The sequence below is a fragment of the Melanerpes formicivorus genome, unplaced genomic scaffold (genome assembly GCF_026170545.1).
Source record: "Melanerpes formicivorus ecotype bairdi unplaced genomic scaffold, bMelFor1.0.p_v2 SCAF_1, whole genome shotgun sequence".
Classification (NCBI taxonomy): Eukaryota; Metazoa; Chordata; class Aves; order Piciformes; family Picidae; genus Melanerpes; species Melanerpes formicivorus.
In genome coordinates this window covers 5,167,595-5,190,761 of record NW_027142353.1, presented here as the reverse complement: position 1 = coordinate 5,190,761, position 23,167 = coordinate 5,167,595, and the positions used below count along the sequence as shown (strand labels likewise).

At 41.4% G+C, this 23,167-nt stretch overlaps 1 protein-coding gene across 1 annotated transcript; it reads left to right on the top strand.

Moving 5' to 3' along the window:
• Positions 1–295: 295 nt before the first annotated feature.
• Positions 296–16,777, top strand: FBXL3 (F-box and leucine rich repeat protein 3). Its single transcript, XM_068155435.1, has 5 exons — positions 296–529; positions 4,638–5,004; positions 7,362–7,484; positions 11,401–11,572; positions 14,309–16,777. Exons 2-5 carry the CDS (start codon positions 4,639–4,641, stop codon positions 14,950–14,952), a joined length of 1,305 nt encoding a protein of 434 aa, XP_068011536.1. The 5' UTR covers positions 296–529; position 4,638; the 3' UTR covers positions 14,953–16,777.
• Positions 16,778–23,167: the final 6,390 nt, after the last annotated feature.

The following is a 23,167-nucleotide window of genomic DNA, read 5'->3' as shown; positions in this document are numbered from 1 at the left end:
ATGCCTGCAGGCAACTCGGCCCTTGCCACCCCGTCGGCCGAGGCCAACTGCCTACCCGCTACGGCGGCCCCTGAGGACGCGTACGCCGAGGCAGGAAGCGATTAACGCCGAGCCGTAGCGCCCGAGGAGGCGGGAAGAGGGCTGCAGGGTGCAACTGGCTGACCCCCAGCAGCCACCGCCCTCAGCGGGACCGGGCGCCACCGTGCCAGGGAAACCATCCAAGCGCCCGCCACAGCCTCTCGCGCACCGCCTCCCGCTCGTGAGGGGTGGGGGCAGAGGGGAGGCGCCGCCACGCAGCCCGCCCGCCGCCATTTTGGCTGCCTTGCGTCGCTTCCGCTACTGGGAAGTAAACAGAGAGGGAGGAAGGGGGAGAAGCAGCGACGCGGACGGGACGGGGTCGGACAGACAGACTGGAAGGGTGAAGCAGACGTTGGCGTTGGCTTCGGTGAAGGGAGCTGATGTGGCCGGAGCGGAGGCGCCATCACGGCCCGAGTCCTGGTTAACGCGAAGCGCAGCTGGGAGCCGCCAGGTGAAGGGATTGGAATGGGGTGGGCGGTGGCAGCGCCGCAGGACCGTCCTCTGGACCCCAGCAGTGCTGCCTGTGTAGGGAGGAGAAGGGGGTCCGAGCAGTGGGGGCAGCAGGGCTTGGGGCCGGGTATCAATCTCTCCGAGCCCTGTAGGTGGGGTTGGGCCAGAAGAAGTCGACCCTGAGGTGAAACGTCTCAGGGCGCTGCGGGCTCCGTATTTAGGTGTCGCTACCTCACAGCCTTCTCGTAGTGACAGTAAGGAATTGTAAATCCCTCATCGTTTTCAGCATAGCTAAATTGTTCACGGTAATTGTGAGTTAGGTTTATGTCTGGGTCGCTCCTTTCAGTGCGTTTCCCCTGTTAGCGCACACCTATTGTTTCCAGCCCAGCCTTCAGGTGTAGAACCACACAGGGAGCTCAGCTCGGTTTGTTCGTGGGCAGGCGTTATCAGCACAATGTCAACAGCCCTGCACAGTTGCTTGCTTTTTTTTTTTTTTTTTTGGCCATTGTGTTGTCTCCACCTTACCAATAAAAACAATGTTAGCATGTGCTTTGCTCCTCCTCTTGACTTGGTGACTGAACTATGTGATTATGGTTGAACGTGACTACCTCAAGCGCGATAGCGTGGGTTGCGCCCAGATGTGGAGTTCTGAACGTTTTGTTCTGAAGCAAGTTACTATAATAGGTAGAGAAGTATAATTGGAAAATCTCATGAGTCAAGCGTCCAGGCTTCACCCATCTTTCAGTCCTGGTGGAGTTGGATATTTTTGTTGTTCTGGGATTTTTGCACACACATCACCTTTTCCCTCCTCCCTCCCTGTCAAGATCTTAGGTTTTAACGCGGAGTTGCTTATAGCAGCAGTTTGGAAAAATCGATTAGTGATAACTGTCCTGAGTATGCCAGAGAGACTTAAACGCAGGATCAAGTGTTTCAAGAGTGGTAAGAAGTGATAAGTAATCATTGTTTGAAAAATAGGTTGTACCAGTACAGTGATAGGCCAGCATGGAATTTTGCATCAGAGTCTTCCTCGTTGAAAAATTGTTTCTGTTGGCCTCAAATTTAAAATGGATAGATTAGACTGTTGGATACATAAACCAAAGAGAACTGAGCTGCCTAATTGCATTTGCCAGTTCCTGTATTAATTTTGCATAAAGGTTTACTTTTCTTTAAGTGGCTTTTGTTTCAATCCTAGTAATAAATAATTTTTAGATGACTCTACAAACCTTTGCAGGCACTTATACATTCTTTCAATTTTTTATTTGTTTTATTGTTAAGAGGTTGAAACCAGTTGTGCTTTTTAAAAAGATAGTCCAGTACTTTAAATGCTGGGACAAGATCCCCAAAAGTAATTAGAAATAAGATGACAAAATAGTCATCTAGTACTTAAAATCATATTTTTACTCTTGAGCTTAGACTTTTCCCTCCTTTGAAGAAGCTCCCCAAGGAAACACTTTTGCAAACTTACAATAGCCCTCCTCTCAATTACAGGAGCATCGAAGATGTGAGGAACAAAAGTAATACCTGCAAATGCCTTTTCCCACCCTCTGCTTTCTAAGATGTGGCACTTAGAACACATAGTATCTTATTTTCTTGAAAGACTGACCTCAAATTCATTACCGGAATAGCTCTAGTGGTGGTCCTATTGTCTTTCGTCTTCACTGACTCTATAAAAACTTGGGATAGTAAACCACAACTTCAAGAGTGAGTTTTGATGTGTAAGTAGCATATATTAACAACTTGAAACTCATCAGAGTTTGCTCAGAGGTGCAGCTTCATAAGCTGGCAGTTGATGATTTGGTCCAGTTCTGTTAGCCATTTCTAGGAGGTTATTTTTTTTCCACTTCAACAATTCATACCTTTTTGTCAGTAGTAGCTCGCTTCCATCTTTCCTGGAAGAAGGAAAGTAAGTGCCACATTGAGAGCTTGGGTCTTCTTTTAAAAGGTCAGCTATAGTGAATGTGTTGTATATGTGAATCAGCTCTACGGTATGTGCACAACAGCCCTTGTAACATGATAAGAAAATCCAGAACTTGACCCTGCAGTGCAGGAGGAAAAGTATTGTACCCATCTAGAAAGTCTGTTTTCATGTTTTCTAGCAAAAGTTGAGGCAGCATCACTGTAGAGGAAGACTGGGAGAGCCAAGTCTGTCAGTTACCTTGGGTAGCTTTTTGCAGACTGATGAGATGGATTTGGAAAGGCTTAAAGACCTCAGACATGCTAACTCAAATTTGGCAAGTGAATAGCTTGCATATGGTAACTGTTCTTTATAACCTAGTTATAGTTGTTTGGAATATCTGCTTAGTTTAAAGGTATATTGCGTTTTAGACTGGTTTATTATAAGTAATATTCTCAGACTAAGCTTAGCAGTTATGTGAAACACAAATGTGACCAGTTTGTAGTGGATTTGCTAATTGATACTCGTTCTTACCATAAATCAGTTTTCACAATTGCAAAATCTAGTTTCTTCATCTTGTTGTTTGCAGATGGTTCTATTCAGTTTTCTAGCTTTTCTTCTGGTGAAGTTAGTTGCTCAGCAACAGTACTCTCTCCTGGTGGAAAGCTTGCTTCAGCACAAGAGTCTTGTTTTGCATTGTCTCATAGCCATGAGTTATGAGTCATAGTAAATACTTCTCAGGAAGCAAGTAGAGATTTTTTTCCCATAAGAATTATGATTGCTGCCCAAGTGTTATTGGGATTAAAAAATGAAGTTGAAAATAGTCAAGATAGAATCTGTTTCTTTGATGGTATGTTCAGGTTTGCTTGCATCGTTTTATGAATAGCTTTAGATCTTAAGTCATAGCTTGCTTTTATCATGTGAGTAGGTAGGATTAAAGGGTTTAAAGATAGGTAAGAGGGTGCTCACTTTGAGAAAATAATCAGTGATGCATTGGATAATAAACAGCATAATTTTTCACTTGTATATCTAGTGTATCACACTTCATTTTAAAAAGTACTTTTAAACTTTTACTTACTTGCAGTATATAGCAGAAAAAGCTAATCAGGTCTGAAATGGACTGGGCATATAATAGTATTATATGTATGGGCTGGGGATATTCATACATATCAAGCCTACGTCTGGAGCCTCTTAGCTTTTTAGAGACTAGAATTAAATATATTGCAGTGTGTAGTGCAAGGTCTCTTTCCTAGTCCTTTAGGAATATGATGTGCATTGCACTGGGGCTTTTAAAAGTGTATTATAGGATGCTAAATTTAATTTTAAGCTGATACTGTACTAAAGAACTCACTATTAACATAAGGTGGAACTTGGATGAGACCACTGGGGCAGAAGTCCATACTACCGAGGATGAAACAACCTTTTGCCTCAGACTTGCTGAATTTGATATGGTTGTGAATTAAGTTTGCTGACTGTACTGTAAACTTTTTTTTTTTTTTTGTGGATTGAAACTGCCAGATTGCTACTGGAAATCTTATGTACTACTTATCTACTAGTTAACTAGAGGGAAGCACACTGGTGTTACTGATGTATTACATCATGCATACAAAAATACAAATGCATATTGAAGTAAGCTTTTTTAAAGATTAATAAATACAAAGTAAAGGTTCTTCCTGTCTAGGAATAAAAATGACTTGGCAAAACACAAATGCAACACCTGCAAGCATGCCCATGCTCCTTATTTATTTACTTGCCTGCTTTTTGCCTTCCACAGTTTCAGCTGTGGTTTTGGTAAACGACTCAGCCAGCCATATGAATCAGTGATCACAAAATTATTCAGAAAAATACCTTTCCATTAGTAGGAAAGTAGAGTGAGAATCAACTAAACAGTAAAGTGAATTAGGTTCAAGGTGCTCTCAAACACAAAGTGAAACACCAAAAGGAGAGTGACTGCTATAAATGGATTGCCCCCGTTAATGATTAAAGAAGTAATATTAAAGATATGTTAGTGTTACTTCTAGACTGCCACTTCAAACTCACTGTCACCTGGGTGGGTTTTTTTATCTTCATTGGAAGAAGACACAAACACAACCCTGTAAAAGTGTGGTTACAGAAAACGTGCCTTTTCATCTCCACAGTTTTCTATTAATGTTGCTCTTTTCAGTCTTGTTACATTTACAAAATACATGGAATTCTCTCATTATTATTTCTATAGAATGAAACGAGGAAGGAAAACCAATGAGGCGAACAGTAGTTCCTCTGAAGAGACAACTGAGAAAGGATCAAAGAGACACAAAGTTACTAAAGATGAGAAAAACATAGTTGTGCAGAGCCCTGACTGGGCGAACCTTCTTCAAGACATTATTCTGCAGGTGTTTCAGTACTTGCCCCTTCTGGATCGTGCACATGCATCACAGGTCTGCCGAAGCTGGAACCAAGTGTTTCATATGCCTGATCTCTGGAGATGTTTTGAGTTTGAACTGAATCAACCAGCTACATCTTACTTGAGGGCTACGCATCCTGAACTAATCAAGCAAATAATAAAGAGGCATTCCAATCACCTTCAGTATGTAAGCTTCAAGGTAGTGTATTTTTGAGGCTTTTTAAAAGTAATTTTATAAAAATAAAAGCATTTGTTAAACTTCATTATACTTCCTTTTTTTTTTCCTTTTCCCTTGTATTTTATTTAGACAATTTTAAGGAAATCTGTTACGATACTTTTGAGACAGTTTTGATGATTCATCTGCGTAAATAATCAAAGCATGAGAAGTAGGATTTTAATTTATGTCAGTAATTGAGACAATGTTGAAATGTGGTAATTGACATTTGTGATCAAAACATTTTAACATGCTGAAAATTAACATCAGTAAAGTTAGGCATGATGTTATTTATGTGATTAGGATTGTCAGTTATTTAAAAGGAAGTGTGGCAGCTCACAGTGTGGTAGGCCTTGTTTTCAGACCCAGTATTCCAAAGAAATGGGGTCTCTAGATGGACATACAGACATGGAGGCTACCTCTCAGTTTGTTTCTTTGGTTGTGTTTTCAGGACCAAAACTTGGAAATTCTGAACATACCTTTATGTTACCTTGATTCCATTAGGTGGAGAATTTTGTTTGCTATGTTTGAGGTTTTTTTTCTTTTTATTTTCTTGCAGTGTCTTAGCACCTTAAAATTCTGTCTACAGTGAGTGAGCAAAACAACTTCCATTCTGATGCATAAACTGGCCATTTCCCTATTTGATGTCATGTAGGAAGTTATATCTAATATTCATGATTAGAAAACACTTAATGCACAGAGTGCATCTTCAGTAGTAATAGTAAACAGCTAGCAGTCTCAGTATGGAATTGTATGGGACTGTCTGCATGTGGCATCTGCTCAGCACAGTTGTGTTTCAGTGAACTGCAAAAGTAGATGGGTTTTGCAGGGATGGTAGATCTGCTGACTGTGCTTGGCTTAGTTTGGGGAGAACTGATTTTATTCACCTCTTGTAATTATTTTCAGCAGATGTAAACCTTTAACATTGGCCTACATATGACTGTTTTGGGAGGTTGCTGTGAAATAGTCATGGCTGTGTATGCATCAGCTGTGCGACAGATTTGGAAAAGAAATGATTTTGCAGCAAGGTGGTCCTGCTAGTTGTTTGTTTCTGATATTAGCAGCAGTAATGTAGTAATCTACAGGTGTGTAGCTGGAGCACCTCTAGCTAATGATGTGTATTGCTATTTCTTGATGTAATACCAGATTACCACAAAGCTTGCAGGGTTTTATCAGTGTCCAAGTAAAACTGTTTAGCAGTATTTGAATGACCTTCCAGTGTCTTCTGCCTGTCTTGCTTTACATCAAGTGATTTCTAAAAGATGTCAGATGCCTTTCACTGGTATCTTGAACATGACCTTTCAGTTGTCTTTCAGTGTTGGAGAATGAACAATAAATCACTGAAAAGATTAGGTAGCAAGGATAATCACAAAGAAGTAGATTCATAGAATCAATAAGGTTGGAAAAGACCTCAAAGATCATCAAGTCCAACCTGTCACCCAACACCTCATGACTATTAGACTATGGCACTAAGGGCCATGTCCATTTGTAGGCAAACAAAGATGGGATTGTTAAAAATAATGATTTATCTTTTTTTTCAGTTTGTGTTCAAATACAAAATGAACATGCATCGTGCTTAGATCAGTTGCTGACAAGGTAGCATGGCTCATGGTGGATGTGAAATTGATCTTGTGGTCAAGTTTTTCCTATTTTGTAGGTTTGCAAAGCTACTTATGTACATATAAGGGGTCTTCCATGCTTAGTGGGAAATCCCCTGGAGACACATGAAGTGATTCAGTTATGTAACAAGCTAACTAATGAAAACTTCATTAATTTTTCTTTTTTTTTTTCCTTGAGAATATCTGTTCCATATCTGTTGTGGTATTGATGACAAAGGTCCAGTCACTAGGTTCACATGATAATGGACTCAGCTCTTCAGCAGCTCCATGTTATGAGCTGAGTCACTATAACAGGAAGTAGCTCTTTCGTACAGCAAGGGGTTTATAAAATTGCTGCATTTTAATAAAGAAGAATGTAAAGAGGTAGTAGAGTAGTCTCTCATGTGAATCTCCACTTGCTTATTGGATGTGGATTGAATATCTCAGAACAAACTCTTTAGTTGAACTGGCACCATGCTAAATTTTGCCAAAGTGTTTAGGACAGTGCTAAATTTGTAGCAGATTGTCTTGGATCTGTGGTGAGTGTTTTTTGGAGAAAAAAGAATGGCATTGATGGATTCCCAGTGAGGTGTTTTGTGGGTTTTTTTCACACCACATTTCATAAGATAAAGGGGAGGGGAAACAAAAAACCCCCAGATCATTAAAGTACACCCACTCTGCTATTTTTGTAATGAGCATGTTTGATATGGTGTTTTCTCAACAGTAAATCTGTTTTGGTTTAAGGTGGACAGTAGCAAGGAATCTGCAGAAGCAGCTTGTGATATTTTATCACAACTTGTGAATTGCTCTCTGAAAACACTTGGGCTAATTTCAACTGCCCGGCCAAGCTTCATGGATTTACCAAAGGTATGTTAACGTATAGAGTTTTCTATAACAAAATACTGCAGTGGTTCATAGAGTGTTTTTTTAACTTTTCTGAAAAGTTTTATTGTAAGAATATGAATCTTTGACAAGGAAACTTTATTACTGGGCTGCATTAAAAGAAAGAACTCAGATATTTTACGAAGATGGCTGACTGAAGTTTTGCTCATTCTCTCCATTGTGTGAGAACTTAATCCTAGTCTTGTTCTTCCAAGTCCTGTCCATTGACCTCAGTGTAATACTGAGCAACATGAAGTCAGGAGGCTTGACGAATCATGTCTCTAATTGTGCTGTGGGGGATGTTCAGAGTAGAGTTCAGATGGTAGAGTTTTGTCTATGTGCCCTTGCTCCAAGGATTATGTTATCATTATGCTCCCTTTAGAAGGCAGTATAATCATGATTTTCAGTACTTCATGTCGCACTCTCAAGTGTCAGATGCTTAGACAAAGTGCAATGTATTTCTGAAATTTTCCATCAGATGTTTCACCCTGCCTGTTACCTAAACTAGAATTTATTAGAACACATCTGACCTAGAAGACAGCAGATCTCACATTCCTCTAAACAAGAGTTTCTGCTAATAAGGTACAAATTTGCTGTTGCTGAGGAACAGGAGAGTGGTTGGGGTAACCAGGGCTGCTTGTTCTGTGGCAGGAACATCTCTGATGTCTCACAGAATCATTTCTTGCACCCACTCCATGTATGTGAAGGGCGAGACACAGCTAGACTGTTATCTGGGTCTCTATCGTTGCTGGTGATGGCAACAAGGACAAGGAAGAAGTAGGGCCAGTGTCAGGAAAGGAAGTGGGCTATGGGGTTTAAGCAAGGTTAGCTGTGTAAGGATTATCAATTATTATCCTTGGCAGTGATCGCAGCCACATTGCGTAGTCGTCTTGATACGTATTTTTAATCCTTAATTTTGAAATATTTTTTTTCCCTTTTTCTATGTGCTTTGAGATGTGACTATAAGAAAACATGAACATGGGGACAGCAACACACAGTCTTGGTGTGTTAGCAATAGTTTGTTCTTTCAGCTCTTGCATGTTGTCTTATTTTTCAATGTCAGTGCTGGTTTAGTTGTCTTACTTAATTTTTCCTGGATAAGTTACAGTCCAATGCAGCTTGCTGAATAATTATTTGTAGGTGGTCATGCTATGGTCTTACTCAGCTTCAAAGCTGCTAAAATGCAGGCTTCCTTTTTTTAAGTCCTATCAGGTTTACATCATGTGGCATTTTAGAAATTGTATACAGAATGTGGTGAACCTAATTCTAGTCGTAATTTGACTTTTGATATTTAATACCCCAATAATATTGCTCCTGGCATATGTTACCACCAGCAATATTTTTTTTAAAGAACAGAAGTACACCATGAATAAGTTCTTGTGGGAAGCTGTTAGTAATCGGTTCGTTGGATGAGGCACAGATAAAGATGAATGCGTCTGAAAAACAGTTAACACTACCCAATTAGTTTTTTTAATCGCAATGGATAGGTGTGAAGTACCTTGCATGATCTTCATTGGCACCCTTTTGGTTTCAGATAATGTGACAACTGCCAAATAGTTTTAAATCACATTTAGTGTTGCATTACAGAGTCTTTTCACTAAGCACCTTCCACGTGAATCTTTAAAGAATTATACAGTCGGCTACATGTGTTTCAGTATTCAAAAGATAGATTCCCATCTTTGAGGGGTGGGGATATTGCCCATCATCTGTTAGCTCTTCAGTGTATGGTTTCGAGTTACTGTTTTTGTAAACATGATTTAACTTCTTTTGTCTTTCTATTTAACAGCCTCCTTAGTGATGTTAAGGATTGAGTGACACGGGAATTGCATTCTAAATACAGAAAATAAAAACACTATACTGACACTTCTGAAACACAGAGCACCTTTTTCTTCAGTACATGACATATATAACCAGTGCCTTTTCAGGATACTTATGAGTGCTTCCTGAAGCCAAAATACCTACTGCTTCCCATTTGAACTTTGTTTCTCTTCACATGCGCTGATGTTGACAGATTATGTTAATGTGAAAATACCAGTTCCTGCTCTAAATCTCATTGTCTGTAAGTTTTAGCAAAACCACAAACATATTACGAAAGAATGAGCAAATGCTGTTGCCAGGCATTCTCTAGTGTAACTGTATTTAGGATTCTACATGTGCATTTGGCTCAGTGAGCAGTTTTGAAGTCAAATTGAGTCCATCATCAGTAAATTTACAGATGACACCAAGCTAGGGGCAGCTGTTGATCTGTTAATGGGTAGGAGAGCTCTGCAGAGGGACCTTGACAGGCTGGACAGAAGGGCAGAGTCCAACGGCATGAGATTTAACACATCTAAGTGCCGGGTTCTGCACATTGGCCACAACCCCATGCAGTGCTACAAGCTGGGGTCAGAGTGGCTGGAGAGTGGCCAGGCAGAAAGGGACCTGGGGGTACTGGTCGATAGTAGGCTGAACATGAGCCAGCAGTGTGCCCAGGTGACCAAGAAGGCCAATGGTATCCTGGCCTGTGTCAGGAATAGTGTGGCCAGCAGGAGCAGGGAGGTCATTCCCCCCCGCCTCTACTCAGCACTGGTTAGGCCACACCTTGAGTCCTGTATCTAGTTCTGGGCCCCTCAGTTTAGGAAGGATGTTGAGTTGCTGGAATGTGTCCAGAGAAGGGCAACAAAGGGGAGGAGGGGTTTGGAGCACAAGCCCTGTGAGGAGAGGCCGAGCGAGCTGGGGTTGCTTAGCCTGGAGAAGAGGAGGCTTCGAGGAGACCTTATTGCTGTCTACAACTACCTGAAGGGAGGTTGTAGCCGGGTGGGGATTGGTCTCTTCTCCCAGGCAACCAGCACCAGAACAGAGGACAGTCTTAAGCTGCACTAGGGGAGGTTTAGGCTGGATGTTAGGAAGAAGTTCTTCACAGAAGAGTGATTTGCCATTGGAATGTGCTGCCCGGGGAGATGGTGGAGTCACCATCACTGGAGGTGTTTAGGAAGAGACTGAATGGGGAGCTTGGTGCTGTGGTTTAGTTGATTAGATAGTGTTGGATGATAGGTTGGACCTGATGATCTTGAAGGTCTTTTCCAACCTGGTTAATTCTATTCTAAAAGTAGTAGGTAATTTTTAGGGGATACCTCGTATAGTACATGGAGGAAGTTCTAAGTGTTTAGTCAAAATTGTAATAAATCAGCAAGAGAATGTAATTACTCACTTCCTTCATACCGCCAATGATTTCTGCAGGCATTGCTGTATCTGGTTTTTAGTCTGTGTTTTTCAAGGTGTCTTGGGTTCTGTCTTTACTAGTAAGTTTCAGTGGTTATATAAAATTGCTGAGGAGCAGCCTTGAGCACTAGACCTACATTGTTTGTACTGCCTCATTGATATAATTGATCACTTACTCCTTAGCTCTGTTTTGACCACTCCAGTTAACTTCCCAAGACAAATCTGTTCAGACCCTGGATACTCTGTGGGTGGTAGGAATGCAGTATTGTCATTTGGCTTTGGACACATCTTAACAAGTTTTCCACTCTTGACTATGTTTGCATCCCGTAAGTGCAGCACAGCTCACCGCATGGGAATTCCTGTTGTAGATGACACTTTACTTTTAGAGTGCGATTTGCATATGATCCTCAAAATTAGGGCTTCTCGTCTTTCTCTTTGCTCATGTCCTTCCTACAGATTTGTGTAGTGGATTGTCCTGGGTCAGGTTCTTACCTTAATGTTAGATGTTCTGATTTGCCAAAGATACTTCCTCTACTTTTTTTAGTATTAGTTTTTAGTGATGCAGTATCAGAAGAATGTTTTTGCAGCAACTGATTTGAATAAGTACAAGAGAACTAGGACTGTTCCATACAGTGTAAAACCATTGAGATTTTTATTTCAAATACTGATGTTCCATTCAAACTTTTTTTTTTCTCCCCAGTCTCACTTTATTTCTGCACTGACAGTGGTGTTTGTAAATTCCAAGTCACTTTCTTCACTTAAGATTGACGATACACCAGTAGATGATCCATCTCTCAAAGTGCTGGTGGCTAACAACAGTGATACACTCAAACTATTGAAAATGAGCAGTTGTCCTCATGTTTCTCCAGCTGGTAAGCTACTGTGGTTTGGAGTTTTTCCAGGGGTTGGTTGCACTTTTCTTTGGTTTAGTTTATTTCTGTGGGGTTGGTTTTGGTGTTTTGTTTATTTTGGGGTGATGGGTGGTGGGTTTGGTTTGTTTGTTTTTTAATGTATGCATTGAATTTTGTATGAAACCAGTAAACCCTTGAAAAACTAGGGGTGAGATGAGAGTGAGGATGGATGTGGTATCTACAGCAACTTCACTGAATAAAATGCTAATTCAGATGGTTGTTCATCCATCCATCCCACCACTTTTAAGAGTGACTATGATCAAACAGTGCATGTCAGTTCTGGATAAATAACTAACCTCTTGTGGAACTTCAGTACTTACTGACTTGACAGTGTGCTACTTCTGCAATGCCTGTTTTAAGTGTTCCAGTATAATTAGGTTTTTGGAAGGTGAGTTCCTTTTCTGCAGTTCATTATGTATGGGTTTTGAGTGTTGCAATGTCATGGATTATGAAGATGCTGATTTAGTCATTCTGAAAGAAAGCAGTCTGTTGTTGGAGAAAAGTGCAGACAGCATCAACAAAGGAGAGATGCGATTGAGCTGTGCAGAACATCTGCCTTTACTAAATGTACCTCATTAACAGTTTCAAGGTTTTTTTTGTGGCAAGAATAAGGCTAGCTCCTATCAGAATGAAATCGCTCAAGATTCTTGAAGTTCACAGAATTAATATGTTTGGAAGGCTTACTCAATGCACAGCAAGTTTAAGATGGATTCACAGCCCACCAAATTAACACATTTTTTCACTGAGAAATGGAAGAAGAATGAGGTGCTGGCAGCTTAGTTCAGCTCTTCTTCTGAGGATAAGTAGAAACTGCTCTAGTCACCATAACTTTACTCATGCAAATATATTGCAACTGTAAATATTAGGCATATTACATGTAGAATTCACCATCAGGACTCCTAACATGGGGGAAATGACACTGCAGCAGAGGCCATGTGGCTATAAGTGATAACAAACAAAGCATACACTTAATGCTCTTTGCAGGTGTAGCTCTGCGACAAAACCTTGTTTGGTTTTGTATAAAGAAGTTCCTGAAAAATAGGTTTGTTTCGCAGCAGATTTGTCTAGCAAAACGTTTGTCAGTCTGTTAACTGGAATTACTACTTCGTCAGAGCTTTGTAGTCATAGATAGGAAGTTGTTTAATTTTAGTAACTAAAAATTCACTTGATATTCCTTGTGTGTGGGAGTACAGGACCCATAATCTGTCTTTCAGGAGAAAAAGGTTCCAGCAGTAATTTTTACTGAGGCAGAGAGAGTAATATCCTTGGATTTAGATCCAAGAGCAGACTTGCTGGTTTGTGGCTAATGCTTGCTAGAAGGCTTTATGGAACATCACATAATAATTTGGGAAAGAGTGTGGATTCACAGAGTTGTTTGGTGTATTCTGTTGGGCCTTGTACAGTGTGTTAAGCTGAAGGAAAAATGGGCAAGAAACAGCAATTCATTTTTAAGGAGCACAATTGCTTTTGTCCTGCATGGAATGGAGATTAATAGAATGGGATCAGATGCATTAATGACAAAACCAGAGTGCTAAGTAAATAGCAGGAAAATTTTATGGCTTAATTCAGGTCTAGAGACAGAAAAGTAGACCGAAAAATAGAGCTTGTGTTGGGGATAGTTTGCTTTAGAGGAGACAGGCTGCAAAAATTACACTCTTGAATGTTTTGGGTGCTGAGACTTACCCAGATTTTTTTTTTTCCCTTTCTAATAGGAATATTATAATTAGCAGGCTGGTATTAATTTGGAAGAAATTTAATTGAATCAAGAGGACCACAAATTATGCAAAACTAATTACTTATAGGTGCACTTAAAATTATATAATATGCCTTCAAATTGCAGTTGGGAGGAAGGGAATGTTCATTTCTGGATTAGTTCTCAAGAAACTTTTTAGTGAAGGACGTGGAAGAGTAATGCAGGTAGTGCAAGAGAGTTTCCACCACTGAGGAATAAAGGAAAAAGATTGATATAAAGCTGTAAATGACTTCCAAAGGATGCTGTGAATACTCCCTAAGTTACTGTACAAAGATGAAGAGGCATGTTTGGGTTTGGGTTGGAGAAACAAAGGCAGAGGTATATTGCTGATCCTTGTGAAGTTTCTTTGGTTTGCTGTTTGCCCTTTTAATTTCAACTTGCATTAGAACTGCAGCAGGACCTTGTAAAACATAATGGTGAAGTCCATATTGATGTGCTCTTGTTTATTACGTGCAATACTAGCTGTTGGGACAGTGGGAACTGAAGGCATTTTTGTAAAGGCTGTTTCTGCTCTGCTTTGGTTTCTTCTCTGTTTGAATGGGGGAGGATAGGGGAGAAGAATGGATGCAGGGTGCATCTGCATCAGCAGTTCAGTAGATCTCTTTTTGATGCAAACCTGTGCTGTATGATGTTGGAGCATTTTATCTCATGATGCTGCAAAGGTCAGTGTGTGAGATATTTGTCACATGAGAATCAACACCTGCAGGAAAGTTTACAATGCAGTGTGTTAACTTCTGTATGTTTCCCTAGCAAAAGTCACAAGACCATGCTTCCATGAAAAAGATTAGTGTTCTAGCTGTCAATTATAGCTTTTTGTTGTTAAGTCTTGGTAGCACATCTTTGCGCCCTCGCGATGCACAAAACCAAACTGGCCCTTAGTTACTTGTTTGGCTGTTGGTTCATACATTATGCGTGTAACCTCTTTCATAATGTTCTCTTCCCAGGTATCCTTTGTGTGGCTGACCAGTGTCATGGCTTACGTGAGTTGGCACTGAACTACCACCTTCTGAGTGATGAGCTTCTGCTTGCTTTGTCTTCTGAAAAACACGTCAGGTTAGAACACTTGCGCATTGATGTTGTCAGTGAAAATCCTGGACAGACTCAGTTCCACACAATTCAGAAGAGCAGCTGGGATGCTTTCATCAAGCATTCTCCTAAAGTAAATTTAGTAATGTACTTTTTCTTGTATGAAGAAGAGTTTGACCCGTTCTTTCGTTATGAAATACCTGTCACTCACCTGTACTTTGGAAGATCAGTAAGCAAAGACGTACTTGGTCGCGTTGGGATGACGTGTCCTCGGTTAGTGGAACTGGTGGTGTGTGCCAATGGATTGCGGCCACTGGATGAGGAGCTGATCCGTATTGCGGAACGTTGCAAGTATCTGTCAGCTGTTGGCCTAGGAGAATGTGAAGTCTCTTGCAGTGCCTTTGTTGAGTTTGTGAAGATGTGTGGCGGTCGTCTCTCTCAGCTTTCTATTATGGAGGAAGTTCTGATTCCTGATCAGAAGTACAGCTTAGAGCAAATTCATTGGGAAGTTTCAAAGCATCTTGGTAGAGTCTGGTTCCCAGACATGATGCCCACATGGTGAAGTCCTTGAAAGACTTCAGGCCTGATGGAATAGCACCTTAAACCCAAGCTTACCCTGTTGCAATTTACTGAATAAGCTTATTTAATACTATATTTCTTACTGTAAGTTACTTCATTTTTTGACTAGAAAAATGATTATTTTTTTTCATTCAAAAATAATTTCTGAAATCCAGGTTCTGAAACAGAAATCACGGATAGCTACGAATACCTTTTTCATCCAAACAAAAATCCGTGTTCGGGTTTAGATTTCGTCTTGCTCATTGACAGTGATCTCAAACATTTATGGAAATAACAAGTGTATTTAAAAATACTGAAATGTACTTACCAAATGCCAAGTTGTACTACGCTGCTTTGGTTTAGTATTGAACATGATCACGTTTGATTTAGGGGGAAAAAAAACCCACAACACCGAAATTGCATGCTTCTGTTACATACTAGAGCATTTCTAAATCCAGTCACCTAGGTGACTGGATTTAGATGATAAGGAGTATTTAGTAGGCTGTGAAATATACATGTTCTTTTATATAAAAGTCAAGGCAAGAGCAATACACAGTAATAGAGTTTAGACAAAATACTAAGTTCTAATACCAATACTTTACTCCACAGATTATTAGAGCCATCTAAAATGTATTTAGAGCGCAAATAGCAGTGCAAGATACCAGAAGTGGTGCAGGTGGCTTGTTTTTTTGTTTCTTACTCCTCCTCCGCCCCATGCATTTTAATGTAGTTTGCTTATGGGATCTCAGATCTGTGTCTAAACCTGTTTTAAGGTATTTTATGTCTAGCTCAGGAAGCGAAAGCATTCTGGGGAAAAATGTAGATACATTGTATTAAAAATACATTGGAGTTAATGAGCTTTTCTTGCACATTAACCAGTTTTGCAGCATATGGTTAGATGGACTTATGTATAGTTTATTAAATGACCTGCAGTGTTAAATGCAATGACCTGGATGTGAATAGGGTGAGGCAAGAAAGCTAAAATTTGAATGGTGACCAAGAACCTTTTAACTAAAATTAAGACTTTTTGGCTGCTTTCAGTTTGAGAGAAATGACATTGTAACAGTTGCTTACACTGTACAAACTAATTGTATACTGTAAATCTGTTTGGGAAATGTTTATGTATAAAGTGAATGTTTGATAGATGATCATTTTGTATAGCACTAATTCAGCTAGTTCAATCATTTCATGGTATCTGAACTGTGTGAAGTAGAGCAATAGGCAGAGATTTGTTTTGAGTATTTGGTAAATCACTTTTATTAAAGAAAGTTTTTAGTCCGTGCATGGTGTAGGCAACGTATTGCCTGTGATCCGGATGTGGCTTGCGACTTCATATCTTAGCGCCAAGTTACATTATTTTTCTCTTCTCCATTCTGGACTGGTAACACTATAAAGTATTCATGCAACTGTTGAATGTGTTTGAGAGGTGTGGTCATCACACCAGCAAGGCAAAGCTGCTTCAGCTGTGGGCTGTACCAGTCTCACCTGGGGACTGATTCTCATTTGAGCCGTACAGCTAGTTCTGGTAAGAAGTAGATTTTCTTCATTTCTGATTTCAGTAATGTTGATGCAAATATATAGTTAAGTGTAATACACTTATGAGCATATTGAAGTTTATATTTTGAGCAAAGATTGCTCGGTGGACTGGACATCTTTATAGGGGAGTTGTATGTTTCTGTAGAACTTTGATTTAAAATTCTCATTTTATGGAATACACGGGTTTTGTATTAGAATTTGTTAAATTCATGTAATGCCATAATTTGCTTTTATTTGTATAAAAGGTATCAATATATTTAGTCTGTAAAAGTAAAAAAGCTCAGTGTTTTTTATATTCTGACTCTTGGTATTGCCTGCATAAGGGTGGAGTAATAAGAGTAATCTGGGGAAGAAGATGTGTTTTCACTAAATGAATATGTGAAGTAATCTCATTAGTAATGCACCTAAAACCTCTGTGGACCTCAGCTGCTGGTGTCCTGATGTTGGCAAGGGTAAATTGGTCTGTTGGCTTACTGGCATGGTACTGGGAATAACTGAAAAGCAAGGCACAGCCTCAATTCCTAAGTTCCTTCACTTCTGAATTTCACATGTTTAGGAACATCAGCATTCTGCTTCTTGCAATGGCACCTCTGTCTGACTCTGAGGTGGGGAACAGGCAAGCAGCTGAAGTCTTTATGCTTAGTTGTGGTGGAACTGCTTCCTCAGCACAGTAATTTGCTATTGTGAGAAGATTGATTCCTTGTTGCACAAATGTCAAGAAGTCCTTCACAGATGTGACACATACCATAACAGTTATCAGGATCTTCAAGGATAAGAAAATTGCTTGAAAGCAGTTGTCTCTCTATCACTTGAAAGTCAGCGGGTTCGGGCAGTGGACGCGCTTATGAATTTTTCCTGGCTCCTCTGTGCTGTGGTGGTGGCTTGTAGCCTCTTTTCTGGCTGCTGGTGCAGTGCAGTTTGACTCTGCATCAGATTTCGGGAGTGCTGTGCTTTTAGGATTGCAGCGGTTTCGCGGACTAAATTTGCATGGTGCTGGGCTGGATTTGTAAGCCAAATCAGAGGAATCGCCATTTCAGATGGGATTGGCTCTCGGCTTGCAACAGGCTGGGTTCTCGCTGTGCTGTGTTGGGTCCTGCATGGGCTGCATGCACAATTGTCCCATTTGAATAACGCAACGTAGAGGATTTCGCGGCATTGGCGGCTGCAGAGGGACATCCTCACACTTTGCAGTCCACAGCAGGTGATTTGATTTCCTCTCACACTCACATGGTAGGTAAGGCTGCTTTCCGCGTTTTATTTGTAGTGGTGCCGTACAGGAGCAGGATCCGTGCGTGATCTGCAAAGTCCCTTTTACGCAGCTCGTTGGCTTGGTTTTGGTGCCATTTTCATCTTCAGTTTCAGGCAGTATGGTCCCAGGTTGAGGCAAGCGGCAATCGCTCTTTGGCTTCTGTGACTCCATGCATGGAGCATTCAGCAACAGCGGTTCAAAAATCTGATCCCCACGGCGACTGCAGCATGGGCAGGATCGGTGCCCTTTAGAACGATGCAGGCAGTTCCTTTTCCAGCAAGTCAGGAACAGAATTGCTTTCTGCCTCTGCAACTCCTCTTAAGGAGGCAGTTGACTTAATTTGCAGCACTAATAAATTATAAAGCCTTTGGTTCTGTCTCTCCATAATTTCTCGTTCTCTTTCCAGATGAGAAATCTTTTCGTCATAGTTTTTAAATTCCTTTATCATCTGTACGGTGCACGTGCCCATGATCACAGCATGTACGCCGCTGGGCTGGCCAGCATTCTCCGCCACCTTCTGGGAGATGCATTCTGGATTTTTGCAGTTTTGTTTCACCCAGTCTAACCCCAAGACTGTTGGTACATATCCCAGTTTTGGCAAGATATCTCTTACTATACACCCTCCTTGTTTCTGCGCCATTCATACTGAAGGACATAAAATTTCCTTTATAAACTATATGGCAATATCAAAATATGAATAACCTTTTAATATGAAAATTGCCAAAATGTATTAAAAGGCTTGCTGTATGGTTAGAATATATTTACAATGGGATGTACAGTAATTGGGCAACTCTAACAATTTAAACAATTTTATGCAAACCAGGAGGAACTAACAGAGAATACCCCAGGAGTGAAATGGCGCTCAACCACAGTGGCGGGGGGAGACTTGACAGGCAGTGAATTAATTACTCACAACTGGTTGTACCAAGGAGGGAGTGCTGTTGCTGTGCATTAGAGGCTTTGGGGCACTCTTATGCGCCAGGCACAGCAGGCTGCCAGCAGGAATGCCATGTGGTCTTTGACAGCTGGTCTGGCTGCAGCAGACAACAGGCTGTTAACAATGCTTTTCCGCAACAGCTTACTTTGTCCTGGGTGAGCTGAGGCACGGCAAAAGCCCTGATCTCAAGGGGAAGCAGGCTTCGCTCTGACACCTAAGCTCGTGGCTTCTCTTGTGGCTTGCAGTCTGTACTCTCATGGCTTTGTCACAAGTGCCAGACCAGGCAGCTTGATGCTGTGCAACTCAAGGCAACTTCGCACCAGACAAGGTCCAAGCAGGTTCAAGCATGCAAGGCTAGAGCAAGGCCGAAGCACAGCACAGGCGACTAGAAAACAGCCTGTATATACATCTTGCCTGAGATAATTGGGCCAACAGAGCACTGAAATCAGTGTTACCCAATGGGAAGGGGTTCTGCCAGGCTGTGGCCAGAACACATGCCCTTACCATACATACAGCATCCCAACCACCAGGGAGGTGGTTGGGACGCTGTCCCTGGAGGTGTTTAAGACCAGGCTGGACAAGGCTCTGGCCAGCCTGATCTAGTGTGGGGTGTCCCTGGCCGTGGCAGGGGGGTTGGAACTAGATGATCCTTGTGGTCCCTTCCAACCCTGACTGATACTATGATACATGCACGGTCCTGTCCCGTTTGTTCCTTTCCCTGCGTTACCCTGGCTTTCTGCAGGAAGGAGCAGGGAGAGTGGGACTTATGTCTCGACACCCTAGTGTCTGTCTGGGTTTGTGCCGGGGCTGTTTGGCCCTACCATGACATCCAGCTGTAAATAAACTTCCCTCACAAGCCTATATTCTGAGTAGCTTCAGGAAAAGCTGCAAGGCTCTTTTCAGCAAATCTTCTACAATTCTTATTTTGCCCTCTACATGTTGGAACAAATAAACACATTTGTGAATATTCATGGTGCAAGTAGTAAGGGTACCACAGAATGTCAAAAAGTTCACTAGAAACAGGAACACAAGTGTCTTAGATGTGTAAAAACAACTTTCCCTGGGGTCATCTGTATTTCTTGTTTTCAGGAGATTAATCTAGAGCAGGCTTGCTTGTCCAGTTTGAAGTAGGAGTTGCGTATGTGTGCAGTCACTTCTAAGTACAAGTGCTACAGCAGCTTTTGGATACAAAATCACTCTTGCTGGGGTAATACTGCCTGGTTATGTTAGTTTACCATGAGATAAAATAAGAGGGAACAGGTGCACAATTTAAGAGCAGCTATTTACATTAACTTTGCAGTTTTTTGCTATTTGTCTAAAGCTACAAACCTGTGAATTTAAGTGGGAGGTTTAGGATGTTTTTTGTTTTGTTGTGGTGGTGGTGGGGGGGGGTTTGGTTGGTTGGTTTAGTTTTGTGGGCTTTTTTTCTTAGTCAGAAGCTTTCACTTACCCTGTATGAATTGATCTAACTACTTAGGTATGAGCTAGTTGCCTCTATTCCAGTTGTTAACATTTTTACATGCGCCAAATGACTTCCTGTGAATTTAAAGCAGGGTTCAGCACGGCCTCTATATTTGGAGTAGGCTTGACTAAAACCTAAACATTGCTACTTTACTTCAGAGATACCTGTCTTCATCTCTGGCTGGTCTGGTTGGTAGTACACAGAATGGTCAAAATAAGTGCTGCTGCTGTATCCAAAACTGGAATGTTGATTTAATGAAGAAATTAGTGAAGTTTTAAAGGGGCTCAGAACTTGAGTGTCTGTAGTTCAGATTACAAAGTAGGTTCATTTTCCTAAAATAACAGCTGCTATAGAAATTAGTTCCTTGGAGATACAGCTGAAGCTTGGCAGGAGCAAAACTAGGACAGTAAAACCACAATTAGCCTTAGGTGTTCTGTATGTTCATCCCTCTTGCTTGCTAGGTTTTTCTTGTAGGGTCACAACCACAGCTGGCTGTTCGTGTGCTTTGAAGCAGACACCGTCGTGTCTACCCTCTTCCACCTATGCTGTTGTAAGATGGCATTTCCTTGCAGAATGCTGAGGAACTGAACAGTTATGGACCCTTCAGAGAAAAATAGCTGTCCTTCCAGTCTTGCAGTGTGACAGAAAACTTGTTTCCCCATTTTAGGATGGTCTTGCATGAAGATCAGCTGTCATGGTTTGTTAAATGAATAAGGAGAGGAACTCCTGTGATTCCTTGTATTGTACTCTACCTGCTCTGTAGTCTTGTAAGGATATAGCCTAATGGTTTATTATCCGGACTGAAATAAATGATCTGGCAATCAGGAAGGCTGGATCTCAAAACATGAATTAAACATGGAGTAAACCAAGAACTTCAGTGGCTGTAGCATCATACCAGGAATGAGACTTATAGATCCCCCTAACAAAGGCTTGAGTGGGTGGAAGGAGGGTAGGAGGAATGGAGGGAAATGGTTGATTCCTTATTTCTGTGGCTGAAATCTTTTGCCAGTAAGAGTACCTGGGCTGGAAGTCCTGTAGGCCTACTTGAGGGTAGGCTTCTTTCTTCCCCTGGAGATACATGCACCCAGCAGCTTTCCTCTGCACTCTCCAAGAGCTTTACTGCAGCCAGAAAGAGGCAGGCTTTACAGTCCCTTCTCTTGCAGCCCACAGCATCAAGCCCTTGGTCACAGGATCTTGATGTGAACCCACCAGCTTACCTTATTTCAGGTGTTCAACACCCAATGTTCAACAACCAATGTGATAGCATTATGTTAGATGGCAGGGTGTCAGTTGAAAAATTCCTTGCAGGAGTCTGATTCAGAATACTAGTTTTTAATTGCAGAACCCCCCCAGACAGAGTCTACCATTAATACTAAAACTTGTGTGATGTGACATGGGAGATACTTCTTACATAAATCTGTTAATTTTCTTGAGATTAAAGTTCTGTTCTTACAGTCTAATCTTGCTAATTTTTAACCAGCAGCTGACCATGGGGACTTTTTATGCTTTAGATTTACAATTTAGGTTCCATTGTAAGTGGAAGAGCAGAAGCCTGCTCTGCTTTTCAAGTTACTCCCTAGTTGTGGTGACTTCAAAACACTAACATCACTGACACCACCTTGAGTTACAGTAGTGAAGGCAGCAGCTCTCCCAGTCCAGCACACTAGTGGGTGGGTTTGTGAGGGGGAAGGCAGAAGATACTCGTACCAGCTACTCACTGCATGGCCCTTTGGGGAACAGGAGTCGTGTGCTGTATTTGACCTTGATGTATGACAAGCTGAGAACTGCCTTTCTTGAGAACCCTCCTGGCACAAAGTGTGGGTTACAGCTCTAGGCAGCTCAGTGGTATAAAAACTAAGTAGTTTTGCAGAGGACCACTGTGCAGATTAGGATGTTTTTGTCTTACAGAATGAGTGTGTATTTTTACAAATTCACCAAGAATGACTCTGGTGCACAGGCTCCTAGATCTCACATGAAGACCAGGAAGTACTGTACAGCAACCACACAGTACTGTCGGGCTGAGAGCTTTACTCTTCTGTGAGGGAACATGTTCTACCCCACCATGGCATCTGCTTCAACCTCTGAAAGGTCTTTAACTGCATCAGTGCTATGAGCTTTTTGGCAAATGCTAGATAAGCAGCTTCTGGGGTTTCTACTGGCTTGGTTCCATCACCCTATTTCCCATTCAGAACTCTGGACACTGGTTTTAAGGTTGAGACTTTTTCCTAAGAATGTAAATGTGGGCTCAACAACACTGAGGGTTTCCAAGTCATCCAAGAAGGTACCTTCTGTAGACATGCTGCTTATGCTCCTTTACCTTCCCTAGCACTCCCTTGATTACCTTCTTCATGGATAACCTAAAGCTCATCTGGTTAAAGCAAGAGTTTGACACTGCTACGAACAAAGTTTTCGCACAACAGTGGAACTAACTTGCAGCTTTTCCCTGCAGAACAGAGGTGTTCTCATCATCTCATTCCTCTCATGCTCATCCCATTACATCGTAATCAAATTCAGCTAATTAATGTTTGCGGCTCTTTAATACAAGGTTAATTTGCTGCTATTCTTATGGTTTGTATCAAATCATTGGGCACTCCCCTCTCTGGCTCAAGCCAAATCACATTGAAGAGTCAGGTTCCCCTGTTACTGCTTAGCCACAGCACAGTAACAACTCATTCTGCAACAGGTTTAACAAAACCAAAGTGAGCAGTGTACACTTGCAGAGGGTGATGCTGTTGCAGGTGTAGGTTTTGTGTATAGGCACCCCACTGTTCCTCAGAAAGCTGGTGTTCCCTTGCCTTTGGCCAGTTAGGGTTAAAGGTTGCCAAGCTGCTCTAGGCATAGCCTAGAACAGGACTCAAGGATACTACAGCACCAGGACTGCAGGCTTCACTGCCTCTAAGAGACTGTAATTGCTCTTCAGGCTAATCTGTGACAAGCAGATATTTTTAACTGTGACTTTGACACCCACATTGCTTCTTTCCCATTAAGGATTCCATACTTTCTGAAGAAAATCAACAGGAATATAAACACGAGTT